Source organism: Spermophilus citellus (assembly GCF_964194105.1).
Source record: "Spermophilus citellus genome assembly, chromosome: 4".
Taxonomy (NCBI): domain Eukaryota; kingdom Metazoa; phylum Chordata; class Mammalia; order Rodentia; family Sciuridae; genus Spermophilus; species Spermophilus citellus.
The window spans coordinates 212,000,447-212,024,471 of NC_138185.1; the positions used below are offsets into that span (position 1 = coordinate 212,000,447).

General features: G+C 41.3%; 1 protein-coding gene across 1 annotated transcript in view; it reads right to left on the reverse strand.

The window, feature by feature from the left end:
• Positions 1 to 24,025, reverse strand: part of KCNK10 (potassium two pore domain channel subfamily K member 10) — a gene marked incomplete at its 5' end in the record, with an annotated part of 127,994 nt that overhangs the window by 47,863 nt on the left and 56,106 nt on the right. The window contains 2 exons of the mRNA XM_081291849.1: positions 1,493 to 1,653; positions 12,716 to 12,833. Coding sequence (XP_081147975.1) covers positions 1,493 to 1,653; positions 12,716 to 12,833 — 279 coding nt within the window. The remainder of the gene's footprint in view (positions 1 to 1,492; positions 1,654 to 12,715; positions 12,834 to 24,025) is intronic.

Here is a 24,025-nt window from a genome sequence, read left to right on the forward strand (position 1 = left end):
CCAAAAAATGTTATTTTTAAAAATTAAGTCATCTGCCAGTGGCTCACACCTTTAATCCTGGTGACTTAGGAGGCTGAGGCAGGAGGATCACAAGTTCAAGGTCAGCCTCAGCAATTTAGCAAGAACCCCATCTCAAATTTAAAATTTAAAAAAGCTGGGATGTAGCTCTGTAATATAGTGCCCCTGGGTTCAATGCGCAGTACTGCCAATTAACAAAATAATAATAATAATAAGTCATCATAAGAAAGAACTTCCTGATGAAGATCTAGAATATTTGAATCAGGCCAACACTGAACAAGACATCAGAAATGACCTTAAGCCTATGTTAAACAAGAGTCTCAGGAAAGCATATGAACAGGTGACAACTAAGGGTGTTGGGAACCTCAGTCCAATCATGTCCACCCCACATGCCTGTCACTGGTGCTAGGCACATCACCTTTAGTAAACAAATTCCATAGCTTGAGATTTCTGTCCGTCATGTAAAGGTAAATATTTCCAAGAGGGAAAAAAAAACTCACTAAGGCAATAACATCCTTTACCCCTTAGCATGAAGTAGGCTCCATGTGTCATTACTGAGGGAACACTCAGCAGTGGTAGGCAGAACAGGGAGAAGCCCTGAGGAGAGAGGCACAGAACAGAGTTCAGAGAAGGCTGGTCTCAAAGAAATCAGGATCCGCCTAGAGACACTGTGCACAGGAATACAAAGGAGTGGAGGAGCTCCCGTGGCAAAGTGGATGGATTTACAATTCTCTGCTTCATGGAAAAAACACTAAGGAAACCATCTTCCATCTTTAAGGAGAGCTAAATGCTACGGTTTGAATGAGTCCCCTCCAAGATTCAGGTGTTGAAACTTAATGATCCATATGCTAGTACTAAGAGGTGAGGCCTTTAACAGGTGATTAGCTTCTGAGGGCTCCACCTCATGAATCAGAATAAGGCCCTTATACAAGAGACCTCATGCAGTGTTATATCCTTCTCACCTTCCATCCCCTCTCCTTTATAAGGACTCAACAATCTTCTCTTCCAGAGGATGCCACTAGAAGCCACCACCTTGAAAGGTGGGAACAGGCCCCTCACCAGACAACCAAACCTGCCAGCACCTTAATCTCAGACTCCAAGCCTCCGAACTATGAGAAATAAATTTCCTTCTCTACAATCCACCCTGTCTCAGGAATTTTGTTATAGCATCATAAACAGACTAAGACACTGAGTATGCCTCACCTCTTCATAAAATCTGGGTTGGCAAATTTATACCTAACCCTCTTATCTATTCATCCCTGAAATACCTCTCTATAGTAGGAAGCTATTCAAACAACAGGGCATTTAGGCACAGCTACCTATGATTGCCATTGGTCAAAATGGAAAACCCAATCTTAACATTACACACTATTTCATTAAAAATGAATGGTGCCCCTGATAAGGCCTTCTGAATCCTACTGGAGTGAAGCCAACCAGATGGCAGAGGTTAAAGTTAAATAGATGCAGTACTCACTCGAAAGACCTTCTCCACTCTTGCAATGCTTTTCCCAAAGATGGTTCCAAGTTGGTCTCCAATTCCAGCCAATAAGAAACCAAAGAGTGGAATCCCAAAGATGGCATATAAAATACAAAATATTTTGCCTCCTTCAGTGCTTGGAGCAATATTCCCATACCCTGGTGAGAAATATCAGAAAGAGAGAGGAAGACAGGTGAAATGGAAGAGAAAGTAGACTATTGACCAAAGAATCCACAGACTTTTTTTTTTAAAGATTTGTTCATCTCCCCTACTTCATGAGTCTTAGGGAATAGAATTCCATTTTGAAGGCCATATACGAAACACTGTTCCAAGTTTAAATAGTTTTAAGTTTTCATAAATCTTAAGAAATTATTTGTGTCCACCCAGAATTGCATTTCTGATAGTCCATGTTGCTCTTCAGAAACACCAAACATCATGGACATGATTGGTTTGGGTAAACTGAACATCTGGAAAGGCTTCACCATTGCCTGTTTAGATTAGACAGCGCTTCTTCTGTACAGTACTATCTGGTGGGCATCTTCTTCACCTGAACGGACTGTGGCTGTCTTCAACATCTGCTTTTGTAGAGTAATGGGTGCTGACCATTGGAGAGGAAATCTAGTCTAGTTCAAACTCAGATAGGACCTATGATTCCTACAGTCCTACCCTGGGAAGCCCGGCAACAGTAAACAGAAACAAAGAATTTTGTGCCTCTTTCCCCCATTGATGGGGAAGTCTAGCTGTGCCTGGCTCTTTTTTTCTCTTTACTGGGAACTCCACACCATCTCTGAGTTCTGCCTCTCCACCCACCACTTCTTGCACCAAGGGCAAGCAGTATTTAACAAATGTTTGCTGGTAAAGTGGAGGTCTGAATACAAGCGAATCCTTCTATGAATGTGAATTTTGAAAAATGCTTTGAAAACACCAATATCTGCATGCTTAAGAGTTTTGCATTTACATAAGTAGCTAAACTGTATACTGGGCCCATTCCATATGAATGGGGCTTAAAAAAAAGTATTACTGGGAGAAAAAAGCTTATAGGGTTAGCACAATTTACATAGGACAAGAGCCTCAATTATTTGTTGTTTATTTTCATGCCAGTTAGCATCACAATTTTTTAAAAAATATTTATTCTTAAGTTTTTAGGTGGATACAACATCTTTGTTTTACATTTATGTGGTGCTGAGAATCCAACCCAGTGCCTTGTGCATGCTAGGCGATGAGCACTCTACCACAGAGCCACAACCCCAGGCCCCAGCATCACAATCTTATGCTAACGAGTCTGGTCCCTGAACCACTCTTCCAAATTTGGGTAGCTCCTGTGGGGCCTGTTTCTGAATCTAAGCCATGTGTCAGTTATTGGGTCCACAGTCATGAACACACTGGGAATGAAGCGAAGCATAGCACAGAATGATGCTGAGGACTGTCTATCAGTCATTCTCCTGCAGACCCAGAGGGCTTGCTGATGACTTTGCCCTTTGCAGATGAGTCACTCAGCTATTTTCCTTCTCAATTTTCTGTCCAGAATCACTCAAACCTCTTATCACAAATTATTTAAATTTCCATTTCTTAAATGAGTGTTCAAGCAAGACTTTCTAATCTTATATTTCTTTTTTTCACCACCATTTTGATTTAACCAGGCAAAAAAAAAGGGGGGGGGGTTGGTAACTTTTCTCAAGTGTTTTCAGGAATTTAGGAAAAATAATTTTGCCAAGCACTCTTCTCTAGAATACTCTCAATTACATTAATCGAGCCCTGTTGGAAAGGAAAAAACATTGTGCTTCTACCATGTCACTTTGTACTGGGTTCATGATGACCCTTGGAAACATTCTAGAAACTTAAGGAGACATTGAAGACTCTAGCTTGGCTGTCTCACAATTGCCCAATCTTAGGGAAAATAGATTTCCTTTTAGTCTGGTGTTACAGAAAGAAACATATTACAGATGCAGGCAAATTGAAGCTTTGAACCTGCTGCAAATGAATTGGCATATGAGGCACAAGAGCTATGTGCTTCCTCCAGCATTCAGAGACGACCCCTTCTCCACCTCCTGGGTAAAGGACTGTGCTCAGGGCACATCAGTGTCGCCCAAGGAGCCTCAGATAGAAGTGAAGAGATGGAGACTTATTTGACCGTATGCTATCAGGTTGTCCTTAGACCCACTCAACTTCTCCTAGTGGTGGAGAGATTTTTTTTTTTTTTAATGCAGGGAAAAATCAGCAAACTGTAAAGTACTATGCCAATGCAAATATATATAGATATCATTATTATTATTACAATTGCTAGTGTTTTCAGGCTAGAACACTATAGCAAAATTAAAGGAAATTCTTAGACACGTGCACTCGTAATTATAAGTCTTTAAATATATTTTACAGCCTCTTTCTTTGGAGACTTGCTCCATAAGGGACAGAATGTGATCTCCATTCTTGAGCAGAGCTACATCTCAGGCACAGGCCTGTGTGCATCTGTATTCCATACCTCTGGTGATCTATATGGAGGAACTGTTCAACCCCCCACACTGTCACTCTGGGAAAATTCTAGAATTTGCACTTTGGAGCTTTTCTCAGAGGCAATGACAAGTCCCCATTCCTGGATTTGGGGCTCTAGCTGTACCAGGCCTGCTAAGCTGCCCTGCCCATCCTTCCAGAATGCTTGGTGAAATTCTGAAGTAAGATTTGAACATGACATTGGGGCTCTAGAACTAGAGATGGCATGGGTTCCTGCTCTGACTTTTCCATTTACTGACCCTAGATCTGGGCAAGTTATTCAATCTCCCTGCCTCACTGCCTTCCTCTGAAAGATGGAACTATTAAATCACCTACCTGTAAGCCTTTAAAGATTAAATGAGTTACATGTGAAGCATGAATTACACCTGAAGATTAAATACAAGCAAAGCATAGTAGAAAGCAAGCACTCAGTAAGGGTTCACAGTTATCATCTGGCCTGTGGTTTTATGTGGGAAGGGATCGCTCCTAAGCAATACAAAAAACTAAGCAGCCCCAGGGAAAAACAGATGGTTGATCCTATTTTCCTTCTGGCAACCCCGCTGTTCTCCCATAGCACCAGGACAAGGGACAAAATGTCTGTACCTTGAGCTGAGCTGACTTAATGATTCAGGTGAGCCCATGGCTGGATCTGAGGTATGGGTGTGTCTTGGACAACTAGAGGCAATCAAGGCTGAGAAATAAGTGGGGTGACAGCTGCTAGACATACGATTGTTCATAGAACAAGCCCAGAACACTAGAACTGGATTTAAGTAAAGCACAAGGTATCCACGAAGTTCCTCCATCAAATGCTTTTTGGTGATTTTTAGCAAAAGACACCATCCAGCAGGGACACACCCAAAGAAGCTGTTACCAATGAGCAGGACCAGGGGACCTCAGCTCTGTCACCATGAGCTAGAAGATAGTCCCAAGTCTTTTGTGAAGAGAGCTGGTGTTTGAAGAGGATTCATAACCAAGACACACAACACACATAGAAGCTTCCATTTGCTATTTACACACCAAAGTTAAATCTTTACCAAGCTATGTAGTGTTCAGCCCCCGCTGTTTGGTTAAGAGTGTGCAGGCAGTCTGCCTGATGGGTGTGCAAACTGTAATCACACCAGGCCTCACTCTGAGAAGGCCTGCATGCTTGGTTTAATGCTCTCCTGTCGCCAGCTTGACATTCCTTTTAACAAGGGAATGTATTTTCATTTTGCACTGGACCCCATAAATTAAGTAGCTGGTCCTGATGAATGACCCTGGGTTCCAATGCTTACTAACTATGAGATAATGGGCAAGTTACTTAACATCTCTGGGCCTTAGTCTTCCCAAAGATAAAAGTACAGAACCTACCTCGTGTTGTTATTGCAGGATTAAATAAGATCATGCATGTGCAGCATAGAACCCAATACCTGCTAAGCATTTAGTAAATGTTAGGCTCAATGACTGCTATTTCCATTGGCCCTGAGTTAAAGAGCCAGTCTAAATGCTGGATAAGTACAAGCAGCTTCCTCGATTTCTTTTTAGATTTAATCCTTAACTGAGGCTGCAAGTGACACCATCACTGTCTATCACCTGGGACCTGACCAAGGGCTCTCTTTGATGCAGGTAGAGCCAGCTGACCCAATCTGAAAGTGCCTCAAAGACTAAAATCTAATTGCATTTCATAGGTGTTGGTAAGAATGCAATAATTTGTTGCCCTTCTACAAATTATGGTTTATGGAAAAGCATCTTCACAAGGAATGAGCATCGTTGCTCAAGTTTAGAAAAGCTACTTGCTAGGAATCCAGTAGCAGAGTCAACAATCAAAGACAGATGGGACTTTCTTGCATCAGAATTAGTTATGGAGCAAAGAAAAAGGGTGCAGGATACCCTCGGCAAAGACTGAGCAGAATCTGGTCTTCCTTCTGGTGTGGCTACTGGTTGCAGAAATGTGAAAATATATTCTCTCTGCTTTACAGTTGTCCCTCAATTTTCATAGGAGATTGAGTCAGGACCCTCTGCAGATAGCAAAATGCACAGGTGCACAAGTCCTTTCTATAAAATGGCTTAGTATTTGCACATAAACCTATGTACATCCTTCCACATACTTTATTTTTTAAAATTGCTTTAGTTGTAAATGGACATAATACCTTTGTTTTGTTTAATTATTTTTATGTGGTGCTGAGGATCAAACCCAGTGCCTTATACATGCTAGGCAAGTGCTCTGCCACTGAGCTATAAGTGCTCAGCCCCTTCCATATAATTTAAACCACCTCTAAATTAATTGTAACACCTAATGTAAATGCTATGCAAATAATTGTTATTCTATATTGTTTAGGGAATAATGACAAGGAAAAGCCTTCTGTACACATTCAATATAGATGCATTTTTTTTCTTTTGATTATATTTGATCCATAGTCGGTTGAACCCATGGATGCAAACTTGTAGATATGGAAGGTCAACTATACAAGTATAAATCTTTCCAATTATCTCAGCATGAGAAAAGCTTTTTTAAAAAGAAGTAGTTGATATCCTCAGATAAAAGAAACCTCTGATATTGAGTAGTAGTGCTGCTTTTCAGAAAAGACCTTATTATTCCTGAGATATCTCTCTCATCTCTCTCTCTCTCTCTCTCTCTCTCTCTCCATTCTAAATAATGAGCATTTTTTTCTTGCATATGTAAAATATCTAACCTCATGCTGCTCATGAGAGTCTTTCTTGAAAGCAATTTGGTGAGGCCTTAAATGGTCCATGCCCTTTGACAAGACAATCCCATGGGAATCTTTCCAAGGAAGCAACCAGAGATGAAAACCTGCCCAAAGATTTTCATTGTGGTGTTAAGAGTATTTCAAGAGTAGAAGAGCTTAGGTCTCCTACAAGAAGTCATTACAGTGGATAGTGGATCCAAAGGAAACCATCAAAGACACACTTTTCAAAGAACTCTAATGTTCCAACATCACTAACAGTATGAGGAAACACAGACATTATTATGTCACAAACTATATGAACTCAGGCAAGCAGGTTGATATTTGTGTATTTCACAATTAATGAGAATACAGCTCTTCACTCCAGCTGCTCCATTTTCCTAGCTCCTAAGTAGTGGAAATTCCTTATGAATAACTGGAAAAATTACTGGGCCCTGAGTTTTCTTATAACCCTTACTATCACATGCAATGAGTGAATTTACCACTCAGTAATTGGAAAAACAATTATTTCTGTACCCCATTATTCTTATTCATGTTGTACTAAGGTTCTCTTTGGAATTCTCTATCTATACGACTTTCTTAAGACCCTCTACTCTGGGGGTAAAATTAGCCAGTTAAGTGGTGTACAATTTGTAATAACTTTATTTTTTAAGATAAAGAGAGAGTAAGGAAAAAATAGGCTTTTTTTTTCCTAATGAATAGGACAAAGACTCAATCTCCAGTGCTAACTCCATACATGATGCTAAAGTATACTTGAGTAGGGTTTTATTTTTGTTAGCATGTTTGTTTTGTAATACCTTCCTGTTTGTGTACAGAGCCCCTTTATTTGGAAAAGATTCCCATCCTGCACATAATTTGTGTGACACAATGTCCTTCCTCCCACATAGTGGGAACAGCCTCCCAGGTAGCCAGGACATGGGTACAAGAACCTAGAGGCTCGCCAGCTAGGATGGCTTTGCCTAAGACTTTAAATCAAGAGCAGATGACCCAAAGATGGTGGAAGAATGCCAGCTCCAGTGGCCAGCAGAATCAGAAACTTGTCATGAGGTCAGAAGATACTGACTGGGCCTCTATGAGTGTGAATTAGTTAGGACATTTTGTGGGGGGCCCGGGGGTGGGGGGAGCACAGGTAGTAGAAAATCCAATGAGAACTGTCTTCAGCAAAAATAAATAAATAAGAAAAAAGAAGAAAGGAAAAAGAAAAAAAGGAAACACATTAACCTTAGGAAGTAAGAGATTTAACATCTATTTATCAATATTTCATGAGCAACTCCATCCAGAACTCAAAGGAAGTGAGCAGGACCCATTTACCACTGCCCTTTTATTACTGTGTTTGGTTAGTATTAGAAAGTTCCAGCAGAACGATCTATCAAGGCAAGAAAATGAATGGCAGTTACCTGGGCTTCTGTCCAGATTTACCTCCAATAAGAAAGAGAAGAAGTCAGCGAACACAGTTGGATAAACCAGGTTCCCAGTTCCTAACAAGTTGACCCAATAAATACCATGAATGAAGGTCATTTCAGTGTAGCTATAATGTTTTTCAATGCATCAAAGAGACCACTAATTTTGCCATGTCATAAAACAAGAAAATTAAAAGGTTTCTTCTTCTGTCTTCTTCAATATATACTATTGTCTCATGAGTCCAATATCTGAGTACTGGATAACATTTTTCAAAACGTACCTCTAAGAATGGCCCAGACTTTCTCAATATTGCTTATTTTACAACAAATCTTCCAAAATGCAAGACACATTTCCCCATCTTAATAACCAGACTGTCAAACACAACCCAACCTGACATTGGTCTTCTCCATCAACTACAGAGATGTCCTCAGGGGTTGCTGAGATCTATCACACTTTATGCCCATACATCGAGTGGTGTCAGGCCATGTAATTCCTTTCTTGGGTGCTGAGCAGTCATGTACTAACATGACCTAACTTGGACTGGGGCGTCAGAAAGTCCCACTAGTCCACACATCCATGGGTGTAAAGGACACCCAGAACACTGGTAATTGTCAATGTTAACGTATTTGCAGATTTGCAAATGTAAATCTAGTATGCCATATATTTAGATCAAGAGCCAGCGACAGCTAATTTTAATTGTCAACTTGACTGGACTAAGGAACTGGTAAAACACAATTTCTAGGTGTGTTTGTGAGGAGATTGGCATTGGTGGACTGAGTGGGAAGCTCTGTCCACAAAGTGGGTAGGTAATATTCAGTCAGCTGGTAGGGAGAGGCATAAAACAGAAAAGACAGAGAAAAAAAGGATTTCCACTCTGTCTCCCAGAGCTGGACCACACCCTTCCTCTCCTGCCCGTGGACATCAGAACTATAGGTTCTCCAGCTTTTGGATTCCTGGATTTATACCAACAGCGCCCTAGTTTCTCAGGCCTTCAGCCTTGGAGCCTTGGACTGAGACTTACACCACTGGTTTCTCTGGTTCAATTAATGTGAGCTTATTTCCCTAGAAAAATCCATAAATCCATACATACATGTATATTATATACACACACACACACACACACACACACACACCCTATTGCTTCTAACTCTCTGAAGAACCCTGACACAAAGACTTTCTAAGTAAGAATGACAGTTGTCTTTCATCCTGAACGTTCTTATTGCATGTAACTTACTCAATTTCACCAAGGTAGAAGCAGCTAGGTCCTAAAGGCCAGATTTAAAAACAAAACCAAAAACTTGTGCTTCTAAAATGTGTATGCACCAATAAGAAGTTGACACACAAAGCTGTCATCAAAGGAAAGAACTTTCTGGAAGGCATAACTGAGCTCCAGAGAGAAACAGGATGGGAAGTTCCTCCCAGAAAGGATCACAGGTTTTAATAAAGGAGTCCTCCCACCTGGAGGACAGAGGGCTCCTGGAGGGCGGGCCATCACGGACAGGGGCCAGTGGGCCTCTCCCTGTCTTCTGAATGAGAGCTCCTTCACCGTGGTATGGGGCAGAAACGTCTCAAACTTGTTCTCTACAGAACTGCAAGAGGAATAGAATCCAGAGATTACAGAATGTGTGTAAGAACCACCCAAAGAAGCTGAGAATGGACGGAAGCTAAATGGGCTAAAAAATAGAAGAAGCACAAAGATCCACGAAAGGGCCCGTCCCAGGCAAACCTCCGAGAGCGCCAGCACATGCCCACGTACGAAGGTGAGGCTCGCAACCTGAACTTTAAAAGAGATGTCGTTGGTTGCACCACGTGTAGGATACAGGGTGAAGAGGGAGAGCAGAAACCACCCTGAAACTGACCTGGTTCAGAAGCAGCGGGTCTCTACAGAGAAAAACAAGGAGGGGCCACACTTGTGAGAGGCACTCTGTCTCAGAAATGAGCAGTGGAGAAAGCTTGGGAAGCACTATCTGGAGGCCCCGCCTCACCTGACCTCCTCACCCAGCCTCCAAAACATGGGACAAATCCCTGGTCCAGGATTGACCAGTTTGGGGGAGTTAAGTATTTTAAGAAGAAGCTGGGCCAGCATAAATATAAAGGATTTATAAGGAAAAATGTGAAAAGAGTAACAAAACTCTCCAGTGGATTAAAGACACCAGAAAAATGTGGCCCAAACTAGAAAAAATGGTAGCCTTCACGGAGAAACTATGGAGCAGAATGCAAGAAATCAGGGAGGGAGGGTGAGAGGACAAGTGAAGATTGAATTCAGGAACAAATTAGAAAGGGAAATATAACCCCTGATGCTCCCAGACCACATGGCAGAGTGGGCATTATGAACACACACACACACACACACACACACACAAACACACACAGGGTAGTAGTAAAAAAAAAACACATCTTCAGAATTACAAACGAAGTAGAAGAAAAATGATAGACACAGAAGTCAGACATGAAAGACGTGTGGTTGGAGTCCCTGAAGAATAAAACCAAAAGCACACAGCAGAGAAATTGTTTAAAAGTGACCATCAAGAAGACTTTCTTGAAATAAAAGGGACAAAACCCAGTAGTGTTATATAAGGAAATAATCTTTTAAGAAGCTCAACTAAAATATCAAGATCAAAATAAAAGGGCAAGCCGGGCACGGTGGCACATGCCTGTAATCCCAGTGACTCGGGAGGCTGAGGCAGGAGGATCAAAAGCTCAAAGCCAGCCTCGCCGACTCAGCGAGAACCCATCTCAAAATTCAAAAGAAAAATAAGAAGATGAAAGGAGAAAAATAGGGCAGGCCAACCTCAGGTTATTCCACGGCAACACTAACATCAAAAGACAGCACAGGGACACCCACAAGACCAGTGTAAATGAAAAGGTGAGTCAGCCAGTCATCTCCCCAAGCTGTGAAGTGTAAGCCTGCCACCCTAAGCACTGCAAGATCCCAGGGAATACTGCACCCTGAGCCATTCATGAGGCAGCTACTTAGAATGACTGCCAGCCAAGCAAGTGATGCTGAACAGAGCGAGGGCCACTGGGCTAGAGAGGAACACTGACATTGTTAAACAAGAAATCAGGGAAGGAGTGGGAGATGACAAGAGAAGATTGAATGTGACCTAAGAAACTCAGGAACAAATTAGGAAGGGAAATATAACCCCTGATGCTCCCAGAAAGAAAAATAAATTTAGTAGGTGCACGTGACAGAGTAGGCATTATAAACACACACACACACACACACACACACACACACATACACACACACACACAGGAACAGAAAGGGTAGTCGTGAAAATATAAAACTTCATCTAAAGCTAATGGGAGCATCAGGGTAACAAAACAGAGTGTAAACTGTTGTATGTTGAATGACATGGCAGTTGGTTCAGGTGGAAAGGGACTTGAGATGCTGAGTAAGTTCCCTTAACTGCATAATATGGAAGAGCTGAGAGCCGAGAGTTATCCCTTAAAGAGGCAAATCACATAATGGAAGCATAAGCATATCTAATCATTGGATAGCAAACATTTAACAGGTGGTGTTGATTAACATCATGTCGTGGGAAAGGAGTGGAGGAAAAGGTGCCATCTCCTATAACAGGGATCTGACCTATCCTAGCTAATGAATCGAACACTGTGATTATTGTATACTGTTATAAAGCTAGCTCCTAAGACAAAAGTACAAAACTCCTCAAGTGTCAAAACACATACACTCACTCACACACACAAATAAAATAAGACAAAAATTGGTGCAGTAAAGAAGTAATCATAGCCAGGTGTGGTGGTGCACACCTGTAATCTAAGCAACTCCAGAGACTGAGACAAAATAGGATCACAAGTTCAAGGCCAGTCTTGGCAACTCAAATTTAAAAAAGAAAAAGGTGGGGGATACAGCTCAGCAGTAGTGTACCCCTGATTTCAATTCCCGGAACTGAAAATAAAAAGAAGGACGAGGAAGAGGAGGAGGAGGGATCATAGTTCACCACATGACTAGTTACAAAAAGCATTTACCTAGTCAACCCAAGGCAAAGGTTCAACTCTAATCTAATCAAACTGTATCAGGAAGACAGGAAGAAAGCCCTTCTGCAGCCATGTGGAAAGGAAGAAAGTGAACTAACTCCTTCTCCTCCTCTTCCACGATGGGAAGTCCAGAAATAACTGCTAAGCCCCAAATTCCAGAGGTCTCAATACAAATGCAGTATTTAAATTCAAGGAGATGAACACTGACATCATCAAAAAGACATGAAAGTAGTTGTCTCCTGGAAGGTGAAAAAAAATGGGACAGGAACTGGGAGTGTTGTTTTTCAAAACAAACTCTGTAGAGCATTTTGGTTCTACCATATAGAACTTTAGTAAGAAGTATGATCATTAAAAAGAAATTTGAGCTCATCAGAGCAGACTGAGTTCAACTAACTCATATTTTCCACACTAGCCTTTTCCTTGGGTGCTTTCAAACTGAAACTCCCTAGCCTTTCATTCTGAAAGGAGATTCTTATTCCACTTTGCTTTTTATTGAAAGCCACCACAGTGACTCTTCATTTGGTAGTGTGTCATGAGCCTCTTTTCAACCTTGAACTACTTGTACCCTGTACCTGTACTCAGGACAGAATGCTGACCAGCCATCACTAGGGACAGCCCACAGAGAAAAGGACAGTAGCAAATGAACAGATACCTATGGTGGTGATGACGGTTCCAGCAAAGAAAAAGGCACTTCCCAGGTCCCAGTGACTGTTGCTGTTGGAGGAGTTTCCTATGGGACTGACTCCCGCATTGTCAGCATCAAGGGCGTGCTGCAAAGGAAGGGGAAAAGCATGAGACTCAGTTGAAAATGTTTTGTTTTGTTTTTAATCTTCCAATAAATTGCTCCCCTGCTTAAGAATCCGCAGTGATGTAGCGATACTGGTTAAGTGAATGAGGGTACCGCGTCGTAAAGCAAAATATCATGCATCCGTTTGTGAAAATTAGAAAATGAGTTTTAAATGGAGGGGGAAACTAGGATATAGAGCATGGTGCCGTTTATATTAAATGTTCAGACACACAACAGGCTGAGTTATGCAAAACATCTACATATTGTCGTGCATACACATAGAATGCTCTAGAATGTTCACTCTGGTCATTTCTGAAAGGCAGGATTTCAATCGCCTCTCTCCCTCCCTCCTCTCTCTCTCTCTCTCTCTCTCTCTCTCTCTCTCTCTCTCTCTCTCTCTCTCTCCCCCCCTTCCCTCTGTCCCCTTTTCCTGTCTTGTTAGAATGTTTCATACTGAATTCGTTTCAATAGCACAGGAGTTAAGTACTTAGGCTCTCAGGTCAGGTCATATTAACTTTGCAACCTTGAGCAAGTGAATTCAACCACTCTAAGTCTGTTAAACCAGGGAGGAGATCTTCCTCCAAAAATTGTTGAGAGGATTAAGTGAGATAGATGGCCCATGTAATCAATTTCCTTAGCCCAATGTCTGTTTGTTAAGGTTTAGCAAAGACAGTTGCGCTGTTTAATGACAGGGACAGTTCTGAGAAATACATTGTTAGGTGATTTTGTTATTGCATGAACATCATAGAGTGTACTTACATAAGCTGAAATTGTTACAGCATCACTGGGTTTTGTAAGCCAATGGGACCACCATCATCTATGTGGCCCATGGTTGACTGAAACATGCGGAGCATGGCTATAGTATGTACATTTCCTCTCTCTCTCTCTCTCTCTCTCTCTCTCTCTCACACACACACACACACACACACACATACACACTTTGTTCTTTTCTAAAATAAATTCCAATGTTAGCTACTGGATTTGGAATTCCATATCTTAAAAATGTCACTAAATTGGTCCTAATGATGGCCCATTCTCATCTCTCACCATATTAAGTCTCCACCCCAGTCAGGACACCTCATGACATGTTCCCTTGTTCCTCTGTTCCTTCACTTATGCAAACTCTGCCCATTTTTTCAGGGTCTAACGCAGGTCCCACTGCTGAGAAAGATTACAGGCTCACAACTGCCCCCTTCCCCAGGCTAACGCTTCTACACCAATGACATATACACCTAAAAGCCTTCCCCCAGATACAGCAGGAGCAGTATAAGATGAAAAACTCCTCTCCAGCCCTTCTGGAGCTGGCCCTGCCATGCCCCTTCAGGCCAGCAGGGAGGAAGGAAGTGCTGCCATTCCTAGTTCAAGTCCATGCTGTCTGCATGGGTTAGCTGTGTGAGAGGGGCAGGTAGAGAGGAGGTGGCAGACATATAAGCTACTTTCTAGAACAACAATAGAGACTCAGAGCCCAGGGCAAAGCTGGGATAACCCTACGCAGAGAGGGCAAGATACAAATATCGAAATGTGGTTATCAGCAATATCCACTAAGCTTTGTTTAAACAGGCACACACACGGTGGCTGTCACAAACCAGATTACAACTGAAAAATCCATACCATTACATTTCGCCTTCAATAATGATATTGAATGAGCCATTTCACACTCTCCAGACCAGGGAAAAGCAACCTTTTCTATAAAGGGCCAGAGGGCAGATATTTTAGCTTTGGAAAGCTATATATAATCTCTGTCATGTATTTTTTCTTTTTTCATCACCCTTTAAATATTCAAAACTCATTCTTTAGCAAAGCAAGCTACAGGTACAAAAACAAGTGACAGGCTAGATTTGGCAGTCAATCAACTGGATGACGGGTGGGGGGGAATCTCTTGTGTAAGCCTTTGGACTGACGGGTGGGGGGGAATCTCTTGTGTAAGCCTTTGGACTATTCTTTCTTGCCCCTAAGAACATGAAATATTATGAATAATGTAGCCACCACTGTTTCTAACACAAGCCCTGGCACCCCGGAATTTAAAATCCAAAAGAAGTATACAAACTGCCAATAGTTTAAATCAGCCTAATTGACAAGAATATCAATCAGGACCACTTACTCATTCAGACCTATATTCTACTCAACTTTTGAGGAGAAGCATATGGTGAGTCCTTTCCACTGGTAAGCTATCCATTCTTCACTGTGCTGTGTGAGGACCATCAGACCAAGCCACAAAGCCTCAGCCTGGTGTTTATCTCCTCATTATCCATACAGCTCCCAATGGGCCCACTTCAAAACAACATCTCAGGGACAGTCACAGGCCTCATCAGTCACTCTGGTTGTCTCAAATCACACATCGAAACCCAATATTTCCATCACCCATAAGCCTGCAAGTGTCACAGTGCTGAGAATCACACATCAACACCATAAGCAGACCCAGTCCAGCACATTAAAAATACAGACTTGCACAAAAGGCAAATGAGATGATTATTTTTCATCAAAAATCTAAAGATGTCTTTTCGAGTTTTGTTTTTCTTGAATTATGCAATTTATAAATATTTAATGTTTGCATAGGTAACCCTTAAGGAAAGTGTTTCTCCCTTAAAAGGAAAAGGAAACTAACATTTTTAAGTGCCTGCATTTAGCCAGGTGCGTTAGAGACATCGTTCCATTTCATTCTTTTCCAAAACTTGCAAGACAGTAGTATAATTCTCACTTTAGAAAGAAGAAACAGGCACAGAAAAGTTAACTAATTTGTCCTAGGTCACACAGCCAGGAAGTAAAGCAGCCATGATTCAAATCCCATTAGCTCAAAGCAGGGAGTTTTGCCCTTTCTTCTACATATGGTACCCAGAACACACTCTACTTCTCCCACTTCCATCCTCACCTCCAACTGGAGAAGAAGGAGGAAGGTGGCCATTGTCTGAGAGTTTAGGTCAAAAGGATTTTCAAAGCATCATTTCTGATTAGACTACCCTCTTGAAGCTGCAAGTGGAGATCCCAGGCTTCACTGGGCTGTTGGAACTGGGTGTTAGAACTTTAATGCTCTGCAGTAAAAACAAGATTTTTTAAAAAAATAAATACAGTAAAATGGGGAAAGGCTGATTTCATACTCTGAAAGATAGGGGGCAAAGAAAATAGAAAGAAAAGCCTGAAAAAGGAGGAAGAAATGGGTATCAATTGACAAGAGGGAGGTTCAAGTTCAGGAGCAGCAATTTGGAAAATTGGGAAGAACAGCTGTGTCTAGTAACCAATTTGAACTTGCTTCATATCTGCAATATAAATTCCTCTCTCCCCGCCCAAATCTTCAGTAAAGTGGGCAACACATCCAAATGTCTAGAGGAAGCAGCTTTTTGGAAGTATATATAAGGGTTGCTATGGGCACGGGGGAATCACTGAATTTCTGAAGTAATTCACTGGGAGAAAAATATATAACTAGAAACAAGGAAGACAAAAATAAGCTCTCCTAAAACTCCCCAAACTTGTAATAAGGCTTTGGATAAACCCCAACTCCAGAAGTCTAGTTCTATCTAAGATTAAAATGAATTGGTATAACTGGATATCATTTGAATTAGGAGCATTGTTTTTTTAAATTTTAACAAATATATAAAAGTTATGCATATTTATGTGAGGTACTATGTGAGATTTTGATAGATGTAATAAATTGTGCAATGTTCAAATTAGGGTAAACACTATCTCCTCAAACAATGATCATTTCTTTATAATAAAAACATTAAAAATTCTAGCATTTAAATATATATGCCTGTATAGTAGGGGAATCATTTCTAACTTCATAAGTATAATTCTAAAAGAGTTCATAGTTCTAACTTCTATGAATTTTATAAAGTATTTTCCAATGATCTGAATATTTGAGCTCAACTAAAACATTTTAAAACTAAATGCATTTTGTTTTAATCTCTCTGTTTGGGCTGTAAAGTGAAAATAAGCCAGCTCGTTAGGAACATCTGAGCATCTGTATAATGAAATGACTCAACCGAGTTGTGTATGGTGAGCTCAAGGGAGGTTATAGGGTAGAGTTTCAATCAACATCAACATCAATTCAGGTCACGATCTCAGGTCCAATGAGCATCAGCTGTTCACCAACAAGTTCAACCACTGTCAAGTTCAGAGAGGTTTCATGAGCACCAAGATAGATAGATGAATAGATGGATGGCTGGGTCGATAGCTGGCTATAGGGAAGAAAGCATTACTTTACATTTTATTGCTATTCCTTCTTGAATTTCTTTTCTATTTGAAATTTCCAGCACCACCCAGTGGCCTAGCATTGAGGAGTGAATAGAATGTTTAAGGTAATAACAAATGAATGAACAAATTAAAGTAATAAATATAAGTAAATATCTTCCCAGGGGTGTGAGAAGTAAACTTTGTACCTTTCAGTAAATATCAGACAAATGCAAAAGTAACCCCCCAAATGTGTGTGTGTGTGACTTTTTTTTTTTTTAAACAAGTGGAGAACTGACTTGGAGAAGGGCAAGATCGAAAAGAATCTGTCTCTCCTCTCTGCTTCCTCCCTCCTCCCCAATACCCTGCATTAAGACCACCTTGAAAGTATAAAGGAGATATTGCAACCTCTCCCAGAGTCAGCCGGGTCTGAGGCTGATGGGAAGGGAGAGAGGAGGGGGAAGTGACTCTCCTCCTCGCGGGACCCCTCCCAGGTTCCTCCCACAAGGCAATGCTGGCTGCATAAATCACTGCTCTAGACAGCACAAGACACCATCATGAGTATTCACACTGCCCTGGGATAAACGATGGTCCACATGGGACTACTAACTGTCTGGGGCTTTTCTCCTATGATCTGTGTACTCAGTGAGATCATCCATTTCTCGGTGTCCTTATGGGGCACCAGAAAGAAAGACAAACAAAAGTGAAGCGACAGTCACTCAGTTTTTCTCAGATTAGCTAAGGAATACAAGGGACCCGTGCCACATGCATGGGCATCCAGGGCCAGGGGAACCGCTGGATTTGCAGTCCAAACCAGGTCACTTGCAAACTGAAAGGTAGGTCACTATCACATCTCCAGTGTCACCCAGGATGCATTTTGCTAATAACTTACACCACCGGCACAAAAAGAAAGGACCTCGTCTGACACACAGGGGTGGCTCGTGTTCCCAGCATTCTTCACCCCTGCAGGGCCTGGTCAGCAAAGGGATTTATGAATGACATATTGAGTCAGGACTGAGGCGGGGCAAGGGTGTGAGTGTGGAAAGTGGCTCTATAGGATAGGAAAGGTAGCAGAATACAACAGTCACTAATATGGCAGTATGTAAAAATGTGATGTGTAACCGATGTGATTCTGCAATCTGTATTTGGGGTAAAAATGGGAGTTCATAACCCTAACCCAATTGATTCTAATCTATGAAATATGATTTGTCATGAGCTTTGTAATGTTGTGAACATCCAATAAAAAAAAAAGTGGCTCTATAAGTGTATTTAAAGAAGCACGTTTTCAGCTCTTAAGGCACAGAAAGAAAGCCACGGATTCTTTGATAAAGGCATGGTGGACCGCATACACTATGACTCAAAAATACCCTTAATGATTCAGAACCCCAACAACAGGTGGCAACCTCTCTCCATTCCTCTTTCATCTGTGGCAGAAAAGCCTCAGGAGAAAGTGGAAGCACAATATTAATCTGTTTGCCATGATTGCTTTTTCCTTTTGCTGCTTCCCAAATACTTCACATAAAAAGATTTCACTGACACAGAAGTGACTCTGCGGGAGCTGGGGGAGGGGGAGCCTTGCATCCTAGTGAGGAGCTGCATGGGAATATCTCCAACATCAGTGGGAGAGAGAGGAAGTCGGGAACCACCCCAGTCACTTCTGTGTGCTGTACAAAGACATCTTGGCTCCAGTACAGAGGGACAGAGAGCGTCATGCCTCAGGTATTACTCTTGCAACAGAGAAAGTTCTTGGATAAAGTGACAAATGTTCAGCCTGGGCAAGTTACACAGCTTCTCTGAGCCTCAGTTTCCTCATCTATAAAATGAGGAACTAAAACCTTCCTCACGAGGTTGTCATCAGGATATTTTTAAATTTCAAGTAAGACCTTGGGCATGGTGACTTGCCATTCTTCTATGGTAATAATAATGATAGGAATTTTTTGAGGGCACCTACTAGTGCACAGGTGAACTCATACCTCATGGTGAACATGTTGATGGGTATTGTTACTGTCCTCATGGGACACGTGGGGCTTAGAATAGTACCTGGTCCACAGCACACACCTGGTCCTGGCAGAGCTAGCAAGCAGTGCTATTAGAATGGTCAGCTGGAAGATCACCACGCTAACCTCTGGAAAGGCAGCTCCTCTCACCCCTGAGTTCTTCTCTTTCCCCTTCAGACACTCCTGACCCAGCTCTCCACTCCTGCGTATACTCAATGGTGTGTGAGAGGACAAGGGGAGGCCACACTTCCTGACCCTCCACCAAAGTAAAACGAATAATAGGGCAGACAGGTCCGTGCTGACCTAAGTGGACCTGCCATAGTCAAGTCACCATCCTAACCCCACCTCAGAGTCTTCAACAAAGAGATGCTCACATAAAGGCAAGGAGAGAGAAAACATTAATGCCATGATGAATATTAGAATGGTGTTTATTTCCCTGCTGCCCTGAGTATTCAGTTATATGCAAATCTTAGCCTTTCCTCAGGTCCCTCAAGGGAGCCAGGTAGGAGGCTTTCATCAGAACTTTACAATCTAGTTATAAAGCTAAAGTGAAGGCCACCTGCAGAAGGGACAGATGAGCAGACAATCTGGAGAATAAACGGAACCCAAGAGGAGCTAGCCTGCACATCTGAAATACATGGTCTTAGGCTGGCTGGCTTTCCTTGAGACCCCAAGTTCATCCTTTGGGTAGGGTGGTGTTCTACCTTGAATGTATATTAATGCCTAATCTATCTAAACCCTGTCATGAGGATCAAGCCACATTTAGGGGAGCTTCCAAACTGTGCCTTATCATGTAAAATTAATTATTTCTCTTTGGGGATAGGAATGGTAGCAGAATACAACAGTCACTAATATGCCATTATGTAAAAATGTGAGTGTGTAACAGATGTGATTCTGCAATCTGTATTTGGGGTAAAAATGGGAGTTCAAAACCCAATTGAGTCAAATGTATGAAAGATGATATATCATGAGCTCTGTAATGTTTTGAACAATCAATAAAAAAACATATGGAAGGATAAAATAAGAGGAATTTTAAACAAGGAAAGCATCAAGTCCACTAAGAAAGCAAGAGTGTATGCATCTGCTCTGATACGATCAATAACGATCAGACTAACTAACCACCGCCCTTTCATCTCAGTTTGGACTCAAGTTCTACAGACTGAATAACAAATTTCCCCAGTGATGTTGAAAAATCACCCTGGTCCTGAAAAGAATGTTTGATGTCTATGTGCCGCTATCTCTGCATTTGAAATTATTCCTATTGCACATGAATCTATCCAATTTCTGTTAATAATAATAATAAAATAATTTAATAGACTCCAAAAGCAGGTATAGGAATGTTGATTCATTGCAATGTGAACTAAATGAAAGATTATTATTCCTTCTACTGTCGCTGCTTTGGAGAAGGCCTGAAAGTTTTCAGATCACTAGTAATGTCATAAAAAAGAGATGCTCCTTCTATTTTGGTTTTCTTGTAGCTGTTTACTTAGGACTCCTTGTAACTCTCAATTGCTCAATATTAATCTCAGATTAATATTTCAGAGCTAGGGCTATAGCTCAGTTGTAAAGTGCTTGCAACACATGCACAAGGCCCTGGGTTCAATTCCCAGCCCCACAAAAATAATAATAATATTATTATTAATATTATTAATAATGTCCTGTGTCTCCCCCCACCCCTGCCTTAGAGAATGAGTCAGCACCCACTACTAGCCTATCTCTGAAAGCACAGTTTGATAAGGGGACGGACAAGGAAGTGGAGACAATTCCAGAAACTTTGAAAAAAAATGTTATAAAATACCCATAATAATAATCATAGCAGCCAGCACCTACAATGTGATAGAATCTTCTTATTTTACTCATTCCTCATAAAAAAAGGCTGGAATAGGGGCTGGGGTTGTGGCTCAATGATAGAGTGCTCGCCAGCAAGTGCAAGACCCTGGCTTCAATCCTAGTACCACATAAAAATAAACAAAATAATAGTATTGTGTCCAACTACAACTAAAAATAAATTTTTAAAAAAGGCTGGAATAATACATCTCATTACAATTTTATTTTATAAATGAGACAACAGAAAACAGAAGAAATTTACCCATGGGTATAGTAGTATAGTGGTTAGTGTCCTCTGTTTTAACCCCAGTCTTCTCCTGTCTCTCACAAATAGCCCTCTGACCAGCTCTTAAACATTTTTCTAAAGTACATCATACTCTGGTTTCTCTTCAGATCACATAAATCTTTCGCCTTTTACTAAAGTACATCGATTATGTCACCTTCTAGGACAATAGAGAAAAATCAGAATTTTGTTCCCATTTAAAAACAAAAAGTAAAATCATCACTTATTAATCAGTTAACCTGCACAAACAAGCTTTTCATCTGTCCCCATTTCTATCAAGAAGGAAGAGAAAATAAATGTTCTCCATACAGACTGATAAGCTACCCTTAATTGCAGACTGAAAGATAACTCATGTACTTTGGTTTTAAATAAAATATATTGACTCAGCCTCCACACCTTATGGAAAGACACAAAGGCACGTCCCTCCAGGGGACAACTGGTAAACAATCCAGTAAGCAAGCCTCACTGTCTATACTCTCCTCACAGGTAGACTGTATGCAAGCCAAGTCAGTCTTCCCAACCAAGGAGTGGAGCATCATGAGTAAAAAGAATAGACCCAGAGCTAGACTGCCTTGTCCAGGTCTCAGTTCTACCTCTCACTTATGCTTGGGCAAGTTATTCAATTTCTCTGTTCCTTGGTTCCTTACACCTGTTTCAAAGGAACTTGTTGTAATGATTGAAAGAGCGACTGTACATAAAGCACACATAGCAGTAAACATTGCAAAGTTAGTGACACAGTCAATGCTCTACTGAAAGCTCCTGAAGGACAGGGTGATGACATCTCCCATGTTTTGCTATTTTTTGTCAACCCTAGAGCCTGATATGGCACCTGCTTCATGACAGGTATTCAGTAAATATTAGTTATCTCAATGAATACATTTGATCATAAGTAATAAGAATAGTTGTACAAGTCACCCACCCTCAAAAGCTTGTTATTTCATTGTATTTGTATAGAAATGTGGACACAGTACCATTCATTTCTGAGGTCTGGTTTTATTTTTGTGGGAGTTTTGTTGGGTTTCACTGTTTGGAACAGTGAGTTCTCATTTGAAAATTCATTTTCCAGTGGCAAGCCAATTTCCATTAGCTCTTTAATCTCTGGCTTAAAAGCTTTAAATCTTCTTCACTAAAGAGTGATAGAGTCAACAACCCTGGGGATAAAAACAATAATAATAATGAAGTGGAAGCCTGTAGGGGCAGGCCAAGGGCTGCAGGCCTGATCCTGCAAACACTGAACAATCTTCCACATGATCAATTCCCTGACAGACAGACAGAGCCTCTAACTTCAAGGCAACAGCCAGGAGGAGTCGCTTCAGCCCCTCAGAGCTGTGTCCTTGGGCACTAAGAACCCAGACCTGCACTCACCAGAGGTCACCTGCTGCCTGGGATCTTGCCTAAACTTCCTGCACAAAAAGCTGCTTGGAAAGAGGCCTCCTGGGACAGGAAATGGGCACTGTGGAGTCACAGCTAGGATTTCCTTGGCCCGATGCATGACCATCTCAGTGCCATGCCTCCTGACAGACTGCTTTCCTTAGAATCCCACATTCCTAAATATGTAAAGTTTGGGGAGTTATAAATACCTCCAAAGAGAATCTGCTTATGCATAAAGAAGACAGAAACTTCTGAGGAAAGTACTGTTAACAACCAGACCAAAAAGCAAGGGCATTTCGGTTCCATAGAAACAAAAGAATTTTCAGCTTTGCTCCTGTGTAAGTTCTCAATGAAGGGCTCTTGGTCTCCAAAACAGATATAAAAAGGACCATTTCTTCATTCCTCAAAACTTAAGCCTCTTCCATTGACTCGCCCCTGGGCCGGGCATATGGATGTATCAATAAGACACAGAGAGCTCACAGTCATGGGAGAAGGAAGATGAAAAAAGCGAAGATCACCCAATAGAGTCTTAATAAATGTAGTGGCAAATAGTAATGTCTAGTTTGTGGGGCCAAGTGGGGCAGGCTCCACCCAACATGGAGGACCCATGAAAGGTACCCCCAGGAGTTGAGTTTCAGCTCCACTGAGGACAAACCAGTTCAGAAATCCAGAGCAAAACACTCATCAGAGTGCCAACTATAGCATCCAATAAATGTTTGGTTGTTAAACAAATGAATGACACAAATGACTTAAAACCAGCTTGTATCCACCACTGCTACGCCTTGGGTTTATATATATGGAGATCAAAATGGTAATGTGCTCATTGACAAGATCATTTCACCCTAAGGCTTGAAACCACTGTAGCTTCTTAGGATAAAATCCAAAATCAGTCCCTACATGGTCTGCCCCCTGTCTGTTGACATTCAGATCCCCCTGCCTGGAATTCCTGTCCTACTGAGTCAGTTGTTCTACTCAGGTGTCCCATGACTCTAGCCACCGCCCCTTTGCAGCTTTCATCCTGTTTTATTCACACATTTATATGATTATATGCACAAGGTTTGCTTCTTCCATTAGCCTACAAACAGTAGACAATAAATTCATAGAATGAATCAATTAATGATGAGTGAGATAGTGATGTGGGTCTTGGCAGAAGAGGATGGTAAATGCTATTTTTGAAACCAGGATGATTTTGAAAGATAATGAGGTATTATTAACAATTGCTCCAGAACCACAAAAACTGGATGTTCAGTCATCCTAGTTATAAACTCCAAAAGGGCAAGGACCACATCTATCTTTTATTCACATTACACCCCAGAACCTGTGTCTAGAAAACAGTAGACAATAAATTCATAGAATGAATCAATTAATGAATGAGTGAGATAGTGATGTGGGTCTTGGCAGAAGAGGATGGTAAATGCTACAGCCTTGGGAAATGTTTAAGGATCGTGCAAATTTTTCAGCATCTGCTTCTAGAAACAAAGGTTTTGGCAGTTCACAGTCTCCAGCCCTCCCTCTATCCACAGAATAGCAGCT